The 13,114-nt window shown below is 40.6% G+C and overlaps 1 protein-coding gene across 1 annotated transcript; it reads left to right on the forward strand.

Annotated features, from left to right (window-relative positions):
* Positions 1 to 1,421: 1,421 nt before the first annotated feature.
* LOC134798251 (uncharacterized) lies at positions 1,422 to 4,989 on the forward strand. The gene has a single exon (XM_063770643.1). The coding sequence runs from the start codon at positions 1,840 to 1,842 to the stop codon at positions 4,987 to 4,989; it is 3,150 nt and encodes a 1,049-aa protein (XP_063626713.1). The 5' UTR covers positions 1,422 to 1,839.
* Positions 4,990 to 13,114: the final 8,125 nt, after the last annotated feature.

Raw genomic sequence — 13,114 nt, forward strand, 5'->3', positions numbered from 1 at the left:
GCCGACTCTAATGGTACTATCAAGCTACTCGCAGCCGCAGTAAAGAATTTGACGATCGCCTCCACTAAAGATAAGGCACATGCCAATATTTTGAGCCGCATATGTACGCCGCGAGATTTACCGAAATATTCCGGCGATCCGCTCGAATGGCTGCAATTTAAACAAGCGTTTGAGGAGTCAACTGACGTTTGTAAATTTACCCCGAAGGAAAACTTATGGAGATTACGTAAGTGTCTGCAAGGACAAGCCAAAGAAACCGTGTCAGCCCTGCTTATGACCGCCGCCTCTCCTGATCGTATTATGGCGACACTTGAACTTCGTCACGGCGACCCCGAGTGTATTATAAGCAGACTCATTCATGACATTAAGAAGCTTCAGACCATGTCCCAAGAGTACCAGAAAGATATTGTCAATTTTTCTGTCAAAGTTCAAAACTTCGTCGAGTCTGTGAAGGCAGTGGGGCGCGAGGAGTACGTGCAAGGGCTTAGCATTGTCCCATTGTTAATATCGAAACTACCTCCAGTACTCGTTTCAAAGTGGTCGGACTATAGCTATCCACTAATCAAGGACGGAGCAAAGTCACGTTTGAATATTATGTCCGACTTTCTCAACATGGAAGCTCTCAAGATTACCACGACCGCCAACGTTCATCTGCAAAGTTATCGCCCTGAGCAGAATAAACAAAAGCAACACGATACTACTACTAAAGTTGCACCGAAAGCGCAAGCAATTTTATTGCAAACTGACCAACGCGACGACGAAGGGAAGGACGATAAGTGCCTCTTTTGCCGCACTCAATGTCATAAGTTGCCTGACTGTAAGAAGTTTAAACGCGCTTTACGTAAAGACAGATGGCGCCACGTTAAGAAGTACGGACTTTGCTACAAATGCATATCGCAACGCCACGATCGTGAGACTTGTTCTGCGCCTGCGTGCGACAAGGATGAATGCGGAGGAGCACACCACAGTCTATTGCACTACGTAGACATCAACAAAGATGGCAAAGCTTCAACTTCGCGCCCGGTTGACGTTAACGTCAGCGCCTTGCCGCAGCCCGAGTCAACCTCAGTCACGGAGTCACCATCGAGTTCTACAATACAGTCATCGTCTGTAACAGAAGCTGCGACGTGCTCTATAAATACTGAAAAGCGCGTACTATTGAAAGTAGTTCCTGTCAACATTCACGGACCGAACGGCGTGTTTAGTACGACTGCCTTTTTGGACGACGGGTCTTCAGTTTCGTTGTTCAGCTCTGAGTTAGCAGCGCGCGCCGGCCTCACCGGCCGCAACGAATCCATGCGCGTGTGTGGCGCCTGGAAAGACGACGAGGTTGTGCACGAAGCAACTGTACTGACTTTACGTATTTCTAGTGCTAGTGGTAGTACACATGGTTTAAATGTACGTAGCGTTCAACAATTAAGTATACCTGTACAAAATGTTAACTTAGTAGACTGCGACAAGTATGAGCATTTGAAAAAACTTAAGACTCAACTTCCCTTTGCTAAGATTTCTAAGCCAGAGTTGTTAATAGGTCAGGACAATTATAATTTACTTGTACCTTTAGAAGTATGCTTAGGGCCTGATAACGAACCGTCAGCTACACGCACCCCCTTAGGTTGGTGTGTTCATGGGCCGGTACATGTGCCGCGCGCGTCGCGGGCTGCACGCTCCTCGCGATCAGCGCACGCCACGCTCAACCTCTGCGTGGTGCCTGAGGAAGACGCCGTCGCGCACGCACTGCGTGAGCTACACGACGAGGTACGCCGCTCGTTTGCGATCGACTCTTTGGGAGTTGCAGGTAAGCCTAGAGAGAATGCTGACGATGTGAAAGCGCAGGAAATGTTAGAGAAGTCTGCAGTGCTCACCAATGGCAGGTGGTCAGTGGGTCTTCCGTGGAAAGATCTGTACGTCAGCTTACCCGATAGTTACCCTAGCGCATTTAAGCGGCTACAGGGTGTAGAAAAGAAAATGCTAGCTGATAAAGCTTATGGACTCAGGTACGAGGAACGTGTCAACCATTTGTTTGAAAACAATTTCGCACGGGAAATGGCCGACACGTCACTCACGCCTAATACATGGTACTTGCCACATTTCGGAGTTGACAATCCGAACAAGAAGAAGCTGCGTTTGGTTTATGACGCAGCAGCTAAAAGTCAAGGCAAGTCTCTAAATGACTTTCTTCTCACGGGTCCGGATTTACTCGTTTCCTTGTTCGGCATTATGGTTCGTTTTCGAGAGGATAGGGTAGCCGTAACCGATGACATAAAAGATATGTTTTTGAGAATTAAAATTAATCCCGTAGACCAGAATGCCCTCAGATTCCTGTGGAGAAGTAGGAACCCCACAGGCCCAGTGAAGACGTACGCGATGACGTCGCTTATTTTCGGCGCGAACTGCTCGCCCTTTATTGCCCAGTACATTAAGAACAAGAACGCTAGCAGGTTCGAGTCTACGCTTCCAGCTGCCGTCTCTGCTATACACCGCCAGCACTATATGGACGACTATATTGATAGTCTGCCGGATGAAGCTACCGCTATCAGTATGGTAAAGAATATTCGCGATATTCACAGTGCGGGAGGTTTCGAAATCCGCAACTGGACGTGTAATAGCGCAAATGTGCTCGACACTATACCTAAGGATATTTTAGGTAATACAGCTGTGAGGTTTGGACTGGACGAACATGATGAAGGTGAGCGCACTCTTGGACTGATTTGGTACCCTGCCAAGGATGAACTGGGGTTCGATGTGTCATTCAAGCGCATTCCCGACAACGTTATCAAAGGCGAACAAAGACCTACGAAGAGGGTCATGTTGCGTGTTATTATGTCAATTTTTGACATTTTTGGGTTCTTGTCACCTTTCACTACACAAGGCAAAGTTATGCTGCAGGACACCTGGCGTCTCCATATCGACTGGGACGATATTATTCCAGATGAATTGTATAAAAAATGGTGCAGTTGGTTGGAATTATTGAAGGTTATTGGAGAAATTCGCCTGCCAAGATGGTACCAGTCATGCGCTGCCAGGTGTAAGATGGGAGATGAGTTGACCACAACTTTACCAGGCTCTTCTTTTCATGCCGTGACCGAGCAATGCTACAGTGACTTAGAACTGCATTTATTCAGTGACGCCTCACTAAAGGCAATGTCAGCGGTTGCGTACTGGCGTTGGAAGAGTAAAGATCAGATATGTGTCGCGTTTGTTGCTAGCAAAAGCCGAGTATCTTCGGTGAAACCTCAAACTGTGCCGCGATTGGAACTTCAAGCTGCGTTGCTAGCAGCTCGACTCGCTGACTCAATAGCGAAGGCACATCGTTTGCACGTCACACGGCGATACTTTTGGTGCGATTCAAGTACGGTACACTGGATTGGCAACAACACTCGTCGATACAAGACTTTCGAGGCTAATAGATTAGGCGAGATCGACGACCTGTCACAAGCCTCTGAATGGAGATATGTGCCAACAGGACTGAACGTGGCGGACATTGCTACAAGAGAAACGTTCAACTATCAGTCCTTTCTTAATGAGTGGTTCAAGGGACCCGAGTTTTTGTACAGCGATGAGACTTGCTGGCCAGCGAACGTCCTGGAACCCGAAAATGAAGTCGGCGCTGAAGCTTGCATGACCGTAGTACAAAACTCACGTACATGTTTCCCGGTTCCTGACCCTGAGCGCTTCTCCTCGTGGCTACGATTTATGCGATCTACCGCTTGTGTTCTCAAGTTTACAAATAAATGCAGAGGTATCGCACTTGACGACTACGCCCTGGTGGAACAAGTAAAGCAGTTAATCCTGCGGCAAGCTCAAGAAGATTCCTTTGCCAGTGACATACAAGCAGTAAAGGCAGGAAAAGACTTGCCACGCGATAGTCGGCTGAGAAATCTATCTCCATACTTGGATGAGAACAATGTTTTACGCGTGAGCGGCCGCATTGATGCTGTTTCTGACGTACCTCAGGAAGTGAAAAGGCCCATTATTCTTGATGGACGGCATCCTACTGCCAAGCTTTTGGTCAAACACTATCATGTGAAGGCTGCCCACGGACACCAAGAAGCGGTAGTAAATGATTTAAAACAAGAATTTTGGATAATTCACTTGCGACCTACCGTCAAAAATGTTGCGTCTCGTTGCATGCTCTGCAGGTTAAGAAAGGTTACCCCACAGGTGCCTCGGATGGGTGACTTACCTCAAGCGCGCATGGCGCATCATCAACGTGCCTTCACCTTTTGCGGGATCGATCTGTTTGGGCCCATGGAAGTCACAGTAGGCAGACGTCGAGAAAAACGTTACGGCGTTTTGTTTACTTGCCTAACCGTTCGTGCAGTCCACATAGAAGTCGTTCACACACTTACTACTGACTCATTGATTATGGCGCTTCGACGAATGGCGTCTCGACGTGGGTGGCCGTCGCATATTTATTCCGACAACGGCACGAACCTACGCGGAGCAGACGTCGAATTGCGAAGATCCATACAGGAGCTCGACGAAGAATCACTTAGAGCCGAAGCTCTTAACAATCAAGTTCGCTGGACTTTTATTCCGCCCGCCAGCCCCCATTGGGGTGGGGCGTGGGAGCGCTTGATTCGGACCGTAAAGCGATCTCTTCGTGTCATTTTAAAAGAACGAGCGCCCCGAGACGAAACTCTCAGCACTCTACTAGCGGAAGTAGAAGGTATTGTCAACGGTCGACCACTAACACACGTGTCGGTAGAGCCGGGCTCCTCTGACGCGCTTACGCCCAACCACTTTCTTGTAGGCTCTTCATCCAGGTTGCCAATACATGGCGTATTTGACGATTCAGACTTAGCCTTAAGGAAGCAATGGCGAATAGCGCAGCGATTGGCCGACATGTACTGGAAGCGGTGGATGAAGGAGTTCCTCCCGCTTCTGTTACCGAGAAAGAAGTGGCAACAGGAGCAGAAGCCACTGGGTGTCGGTGACCTAGTGCTTGTCGTTGACCCTGACTCGCCTCGAAACGTGTGGCCATGAGGCCTAATAAAAAGTATCCTGCCTGGAAAAGACGGTCGCATCAGGGTAGTCGACATCAGCACCGCTACCGGCGTGCTGCGCCGGTCTGTGGCGCGCGTGGCTCCTGTACCCTTAGCTGATTAGTGCTAGTTTGCGCACTAGGGTGGGGAGTATAGATGACGGCCTCCTTTGATATCGATATACTTTTTATACCTTTTTCTATATTTTACTGTTTTTACTGTCACTAATGTCATTCGGAAAAATTACACCTATATTTTGCAAGATTTCCTCGTTTTTATTGCGAATCAAGTTCACGACCTTTTCAGATGCTTTGAGTATTTAGTAACTGGAGACAGACTAAATACTCAAAGCATCGAACCTATGTTTTAGCTAAAGAGTATCAGCTCTTTTCCAAAATAATTAATAAAATAAGATAAAATAATTTAATTTTAAGGAACATTTGTGTTCCACGAGGAACCGAGGAAACTTCTAAAATGATGGTGACATAGGTTTATTTTTAACCGTATTTGAAACGGGGAATTCGTTGTAGATACTTTTGTCTACGGTTTACAGAAATTGTAGATCGACCTGAGTAAAACTTCAGTCTTTGCCAATAACTAAGTCTCATACAGTCAAAGAAGTGTATAAAAAATACTGTGTACCTACAAGACAAATTACTTTAATATTTTCTAAGAAACTTTTACTGTTGGCCATACTTACCAAATAGTTACTGAGAATCGCAAATGGACGACATAGACGTCATAAAAAGCTTTTCTCTAAAATTCTATATTTGCTATTCGACTTTTTACGCTTGTGTGTGCCCATTATTTAGTCTCTAGAAACTGACTGTTCATAAAAGCGAGTAAAATGCAGAAACTAGTACGGTTCACTGAGCCGGAATTAAACTTTTAAAGAAACAGCCCCGAGGTAAGAAGAATAAGTAAAGAGTAATCTCGGCCCCGTGTGGGCTGTTTGCATGGCCTAAAACTACAAAGAGTTGTTGATTAACTTTAGAACAATTTTATTAAGAGTCACAGGACCGAGCCGCCGCCATACAATCAATGTTACGTTATCCTTTTTTAAAACGACATTTTGATTAAATACATGAAATTTGACATGGTGTTAGTTTTCGCTGCTAGGCTTTGACGTTATGTTCGTCCTCCTGTTGGTTCCGTGGAAATGTAGTTAATTAATACAAAATATTAATATAAGAGGAATGTATAGAGATAAATAGGTGGGGGGACTCCCTCTGGTCGCATAACAACTTTTGTCATATTTTTAATTGTCATAACACTTTATGCATAAAATTGTAAGTCATAAAAATCTTTAGTCAGAATTATTCCTGAGCATAACTGAGTTTTTGTCATAAATGAGTTATGTCATACTTTTTATAGTCAATAATTTAATTTGCATAAAATTTTAAGTCAGCTGCTTGATATCCATAAGTATTTTTCGTTCGAAGTATTGCAGTGCATAGTATTAATATAGACATAAATTAAGTCATATGTTTAGTTGTCACAATATGTTTTTTTTTTCATAATGTTACAAAGCATTAATAATAAATATGTATGGTTGTGAGCAACCTACGAAGGATAGGAGCCGGGTTTAGTAGCAGAAACGGTTTTATAAAAGAAACTAATCATAGTAGGTAGGTTAGGTTCGTTACGTTTCTTTAGATGCCCGAAGGGCAAACTACGCAGAAATAGGAGCCCCGCGTGAGCGGGGCTCCGTCGAATTAAGTGTTTGGTCGGAGATTAGGGAAAAGGTTTTTTCGAGGAGTTGTAGAGAGGCTAAAATTATTTTCTTAAATTATTTATGCAAATCATTATGGTTGTAAATTATTATGCAACAAAACGTTATACGTAAAAACCTTATAAGTATCGATAAATATGCTTTTAGCTGGTATGACATTTGATTCATTATAATCAAAACCTATATGCACAAAAAATATATAAAAACTGCTGAGTATGTCATCAAATATTATGGCTATAAATGTATGACACAATATAATATGGCTTTTCATTTGTATGCGCAATGATGGTTATGACACAAGTTGTTATGCGCATCAAAGATATGACTTAAACTTGTATGCAACCCAATATGGACACATAGGTGGGTACAGAAAACAAAGACGTCTATTTAATTTGGACTTTATAAATGACGATGTACATAATAATACCCGTGCCTGCTTTATCCTCTATTAATTAACTCTGTGCCTACTCATGGTTTGTTAGATGTGGGTACCTGTACATTCATAACGACATGTCCCAAGTCTGATAATATTCATTATGTAGGTAAAGCACAACTTTGACAAGTGAGATGGGGAACGTGCGTAATGCTAATCAAGTATTTTGTATACCCAGCCAAGGGATTGCGTACGACACGCGAGATCCCTCTGAACGAAATGACAAAACTGCGCAGAGGGAAACCCTTGCACACGAAAGGAATTTTAATTTTTTGTTCCTTTACCACAAAGGAATTTATTATTAAGTTTCACATCACAAGCATGCGATATGAAACGAAGGCCAGCCGTAATTCTATTTACCTTCCCCTCGAAGAGGAATTTTGATACCACTCAGACCCGTGACCGTAGCGTATTGTGAGAGGAATGCGCATTGAATGTCCTCTCCAACTCACCAAACCTAAGCTTATGGATGAGTAGACGGTAATAACCTTAATATATCATGATATATTTACATAATACATATAATATCGGCACTACTTTAAAAAATCTCGTATCTCACACTGCTACTCAAAGTTAAAACGCAGTAACTCTGTATGCATTCCATATAAAGATACCATATTTTTATTAGGGCCCTCCACACTCGTGCCCGAATCGCGACGCGAAGCCGCGAACGCGAGTGTGGCGTCGATCTCGCAGATTGTTCACGCCTTCGCGCCTAGTTCCCCGTTTTTTGTATATTATAGGGAGGTTATGTTGCCTATTGATGTAGATAAAATAATAAATAAAATTGTAGACACACGTATGCGCTTCAAATTTAACAGCGATGCAGATGGCGCTATACTGCTCCGTACATAATGCCATACGAGCAGGCGTGGCTCACTCCGCGATTTCGTCGCTTTGCAACAGGTAGCTACAAGTATGTACATCCGTCCCACACCAATTTTGGTGGCTAGCCAAAAGCCGCGCGTGGCGCTGTCGCCACCTAGCGGTCATATCTGTCCTAATCGTAACAGCCGGCCTAGCCAAGCTTACAATCACTATCGCTTCGACAACGAAAAGCATTATGTCTCTCTATCACTCTTCCATATTAGTGTGACAGTGACAGTTGCGTTTCGATCGCTAACGGAGCGTAAAGCGATTGGCATCTTGGCTACGCGGCCAGACGCGTTTTGTTAGAGAGTGAATCTTCTGTACCTAACTACCTCTAGTACTATTATTTATTCTGTGATACGAGTAACTTTGGTAGACGAAAGTTCATCACAATACAGCGAAATTATAACCAAACAGGTAGCTAAATTTAAGGATTACCTACCACATACCTATATTACGAACAACACCATTAAACATGCGAATCCGCTTAATATTAAAATTTCGTAAAAGCAGCAGCAGCAATTAATGTATTAAGCGATGTTTAATAGGATTATTCAGCATGCATAAAGTATTTAATATTAATTAAACGCATGGCTCAGCTTGATGAGACAATCCGGGATTACGGTCCCCATTCATGGCCTTCTGATTAACCAGTTCGTCAAAGTTTAATAGGTGGCTCCTATAACTACACTAGTTAATTAGTAAACTGGTTTGCGGCAACGTGTTTACTTGTAATCTTACGGCTGTCTTGTGTTTGTGCGGTTTAATACAAGTCGTTTAAAGTTATTTCCTACATGCATAGGAAAAATGTTTTGTAGCTTATAGTGTAACTATGTTAATAATATATAAATATATGTGTTAGTATGTAGAATATACTTATACCTTTTGACACAGGAGTGCTTTATTGACCATTTCATTACACTCAAGGCAGCATTGCTCATAAGAGAGCCCAGAGTGCAATGATTAGTGTATAGTCAGTATCAATAAGAAAATCGCCTCCTAATTATAAATGGTTTTCCCTCCTTAGCGCCACTTGCACCATCCCACTGACCCCGGGGTTAAGCGGTTAAACCGTTCACCCAGTGTCAAATTGTACTGGTAACCAGGGTGGCGCTAGCATCGTAATTATTTGCAAGATATTGATTTGCTTTATAGGAGGGTAGCTAATCAGCTTAAACGAACGTATAAGGTGCAGTGCCGGTGTTTGGGTTCATTAAGCTGCTTTGAAGCCGTGATACAGCGTCACATTTCCCAAACTTCTTAGTTTCAACGCGAGATGCTTTTAATCAAATAAGATTTGTGGGTTTTCGTAGGGTTAGCGGTGTTTCTATCTTGGGAACTATATCCCATTTTCTCAGAGAAGACAAGTCACCAATAGTGGGACGTATACAGGCTAGAGATGATGAATTGATGATGAAAACAAAAAACATTGTCTAAAAATGCCTCCATCAGCCATAGTGAAAATCTACAATGTTTTGGCCTGTTGTAGAAAATGGATCTTGTTGACGATTTAACAATGTCTATCCGGTTGGCAATAAATTAATGCTCTATTTAACAAGCCTCCAAGGCAATCGAAGGTGCATAAGGTTTTTTTTTCACGTTTCTATACAAAACAGTCCACATTAATTTCGTATCCATTGTCCTTTTACACGGTCGCAATTTATGGGTTATGCTCACGGGCTAAATAACGCCAGCTCTTTAGATTTAACAGAAATTTTAATAAGCATGTAAAAATTTTCTATCCGATATTTCACGCATTCAACTAAATTATAAAAGTCCTCTTTCTTCGGACTAAGCCAAAAAAATCGCAATCGTTTGTACCCAAATTGCTGAAAATTTTCATAGAATGACGTACCTAAAAGTTATAATATTCTATATTTTGGATGGAGTACATCTTATGTTGGACCTAAACCTCTCATTCTCAATAAACGAAATTCTCCACGTATTGAGGTTTACGCTATAAGTACATTGAGTTTAAATCTTATAGGATTGCCACGCTACCAAATTGGATATCACCCTAAAACCATTATCAGTGAGGCACACGCCACTCGGTTACCTACCTACTGCATTTCCCTATATACACATTATCGAGTGTTGCTTCATAGGCAATCTAAAATTCAAATCATGACATGCCGAAGTTGGTATATTCATATTTACGATGCGTAAGCGCTCGGAAGTTGCGAATAAAGTTTGGCGTACAGCGAGCACATTATGAATGAATTCATTCATAAAGTGGCCATGCAAATTTGAAGTTAGGTGTATACTGACAATCGTAGTTCAAGACCAAAAAAACCGGCCAAGTGCGAGTCGGACTCGCGTTTCTAGGGTTCCGTACATAAGTCCGACTCACGCTTGACTGCACATTTCTAATAGGTTTTCCTGTTATCTAGAGGTTAAGAACTATTTTGTGTATTTTTTTCAAAATGTTAGACCCAGTAGTTTCGGAGATAAAAGGGGGGGAATGGTCATTTTTTGGCTATTTTCTTAAATAACGTCGAACCTATGTATTTTAAAATTATAAAAAAAACATATCCATCTTTGGGTCACTAATTTACATATGTGTACCAAATTTCAACTTAATTGGTCCAGTAGTTTCCGAGAAAATAGGCTGTGACAGACGGACAGACAAACAGACGCACGAGTGATCCTATAAGGGTCCCGTTTTTTCCTTTTGAGGTACGGAACCCTAAAAAACTACGACAGATTCGTCACTGTCAAAACTGTCAATGTCACTTATGTCACTGTCAAGTAAACATTTCAAGTTTCGCCAACCTTTTTCTAATATCCTCGTTTTATATTGGCATTGATAAAAAAGATTTTGTTAAAAACTATACAACTTTTGTCGCCGACTGCACTTTATTTCCAACAATCAACTAACATTGATACAATTCTAACGAGCTATAAATACTATAACGTTGCGTTCTTCAATGACAGAGTAGTACTCTACTATATTATATTATAGCTACACACTATTATTCTGCGATCTAATATGTAAGTATGTAAGAAAAAACACATCAGAGTTTGTTCGTAATTATTTGTAAATTATTGCACCAAATGTTTTGAATATCTGAAGTGATACAAGCACAATACCAGCTTTGAAACCAAAAATCACGGATATTTAAGTAAGTATTAGCGCGTCTTGTATTTATGTAAAAATAAGTAAATTAAAGTACTTTTTTAAATCGTAGGAGTAAAATTACCAATAAATAAATTATCTTAGCGTGTTTATTTAAAAAAAGGAATTTACTATTTTACAAACAATTTATTGCAGTTGCAACTTTATCGTAGTTTTTTTTGGTCTTGAACTACGATTTTCAGTAATAATGCAGCTATTCTTTTCGGTAATAATGCAGCTATGCCATCCATAGAACCCTATCTCAGTCAAATTGCTTCTCGAGAACAAATTTAGAAACATAAATGATTGACAGTGTTAAAAGTTTAAAAATGGTACTAAAAATACGTAAGTGCTTTAGCTTGTTATGTACATAAAAGTATTAACAATAAATAACCCTCTTTCAAGTACATATGCCTATTATGACAGTCGAACAATAACAAAACCCTAAACCGAGCATAACTCGACACGACATGCCTCGACACGACATGCTCTTGCCCGGTTTTTCAAACATGTTACAAAAATATAATACAGTGTAGTTCCTTGCCATGTAGGTATATTAAGAGGAGACGACGTCAAGTGACCGCGTCTCTATGCAAACCTATTTTCCCCTCTGGATATAGTGGATATTAGCATTATAGTTTCGAAATTTAATGAATAAATAAAGCCAAAGCCCCTGCCCCATCCTTCTTTAAACTTTAAATATTATAATAGTAAGAAGCTGTTACAATTTGTCTGAAATTGGTTTTCGTTCCTAACTCTTATAGTATCAAAAATTCGGTTTTGTGAAAAGTCGCGCTATGGTTAAAATATGTATAATTATAATAAATTGGATACAAGTCGCCAAGGACCGAGATACATGGAGGGCTTTGGAAGAGGCCTTCACCTGTGAACACGGGGTTCTTGAATAATTCATTTCAAAATTTAATCAAATATATTATTATTATGAAAAATGTAATGTTCAAGAATAAAAGGCTTTTTATTTATATTTAATTTTAATTTATTTATGTAATAAATTGTGTTTTATATGTTTTCAATAATGTCTGTGTTTTATGTTTCTTTTATACAATAAAGAGTTTGTATTTATGTACATATATTTCTTAAATAAATTAGTACCTTACTAATATTGTTATGTTATGATGGATATAAAAAAATGTATAATAGAAATTAATATTTTACGTAAAAAAAAAAATAACTACAAGGAAACAATAAATCAAAATAAAACAGTAGATTTACCGAATTAAGATCTAGAAAACGAGTACGTTTTATATCTTTAGTATAAATCTGTACTTTTGTCTTCGTTTCTAAGTCATAAAATGTTTGATGCGCATCTATCGTATATCCACCTATCTATTCCAAATATATTGGTCTGGCTTTTCATAATAAAATTGTGTTTGGACAGGTTCGCTTATCAGGAGAAGCCAATGACTGCCATGAAAAATTATGTGTACTTACCGATGCTATTATCAAGAAATTCGAATCGATTGAATCGATGTGGAACGGAAGGTGTGCATCGTGATAATTTTTGTAACTTTTGGAAAGTTTGCCGGAACCTACTGAGCGAACATTTCAGACTAGAATAAAAAAAAATTGCTTTAAAAGTAAAACGAAACTTTCCAACTGTTTAAAGTTTCAGAATAACTGCAACTATGAACTATTTATACGCTTGTGTTTTACTAGGCTCCACCCGCGTCGTCGTCCGTGTACAAACCCTTTCTTACAATTAGTGGAAGTCTACAATTTTAATAACAATACTTCCGAATTATAATTATAATTACTTATATAACAACGGGTCCTTCACGTTTATATTCAGGTTCACGGGAAAGCTGCAGGGTGCAGTTTGCGTCGGACCGCCAATGCGTGTGGCTCCTGATGAAGCTTCTCGTTATGGAGCGAAATATGTCGAGTAATCTTTGGCTTAAAAAAAACGTGAGTGATCCATTTTAATAGTTTAAGATATTGACAACGTTCTAATTACC

Source organism: Cydia splendana, chromosome 1 (assembly GCF_910591565.1).
Source record: "Cydia splendana chromosome 1, ilCydSple1.2, whole genome shotgun sequence".
Taxonomy (NCBI): domain Eukaryota; kingdom Metazoa; phylum Arthropoda; class Insecta; order Lepidoptera; family Tortricidae; genus Cydia; species Cydia splendana.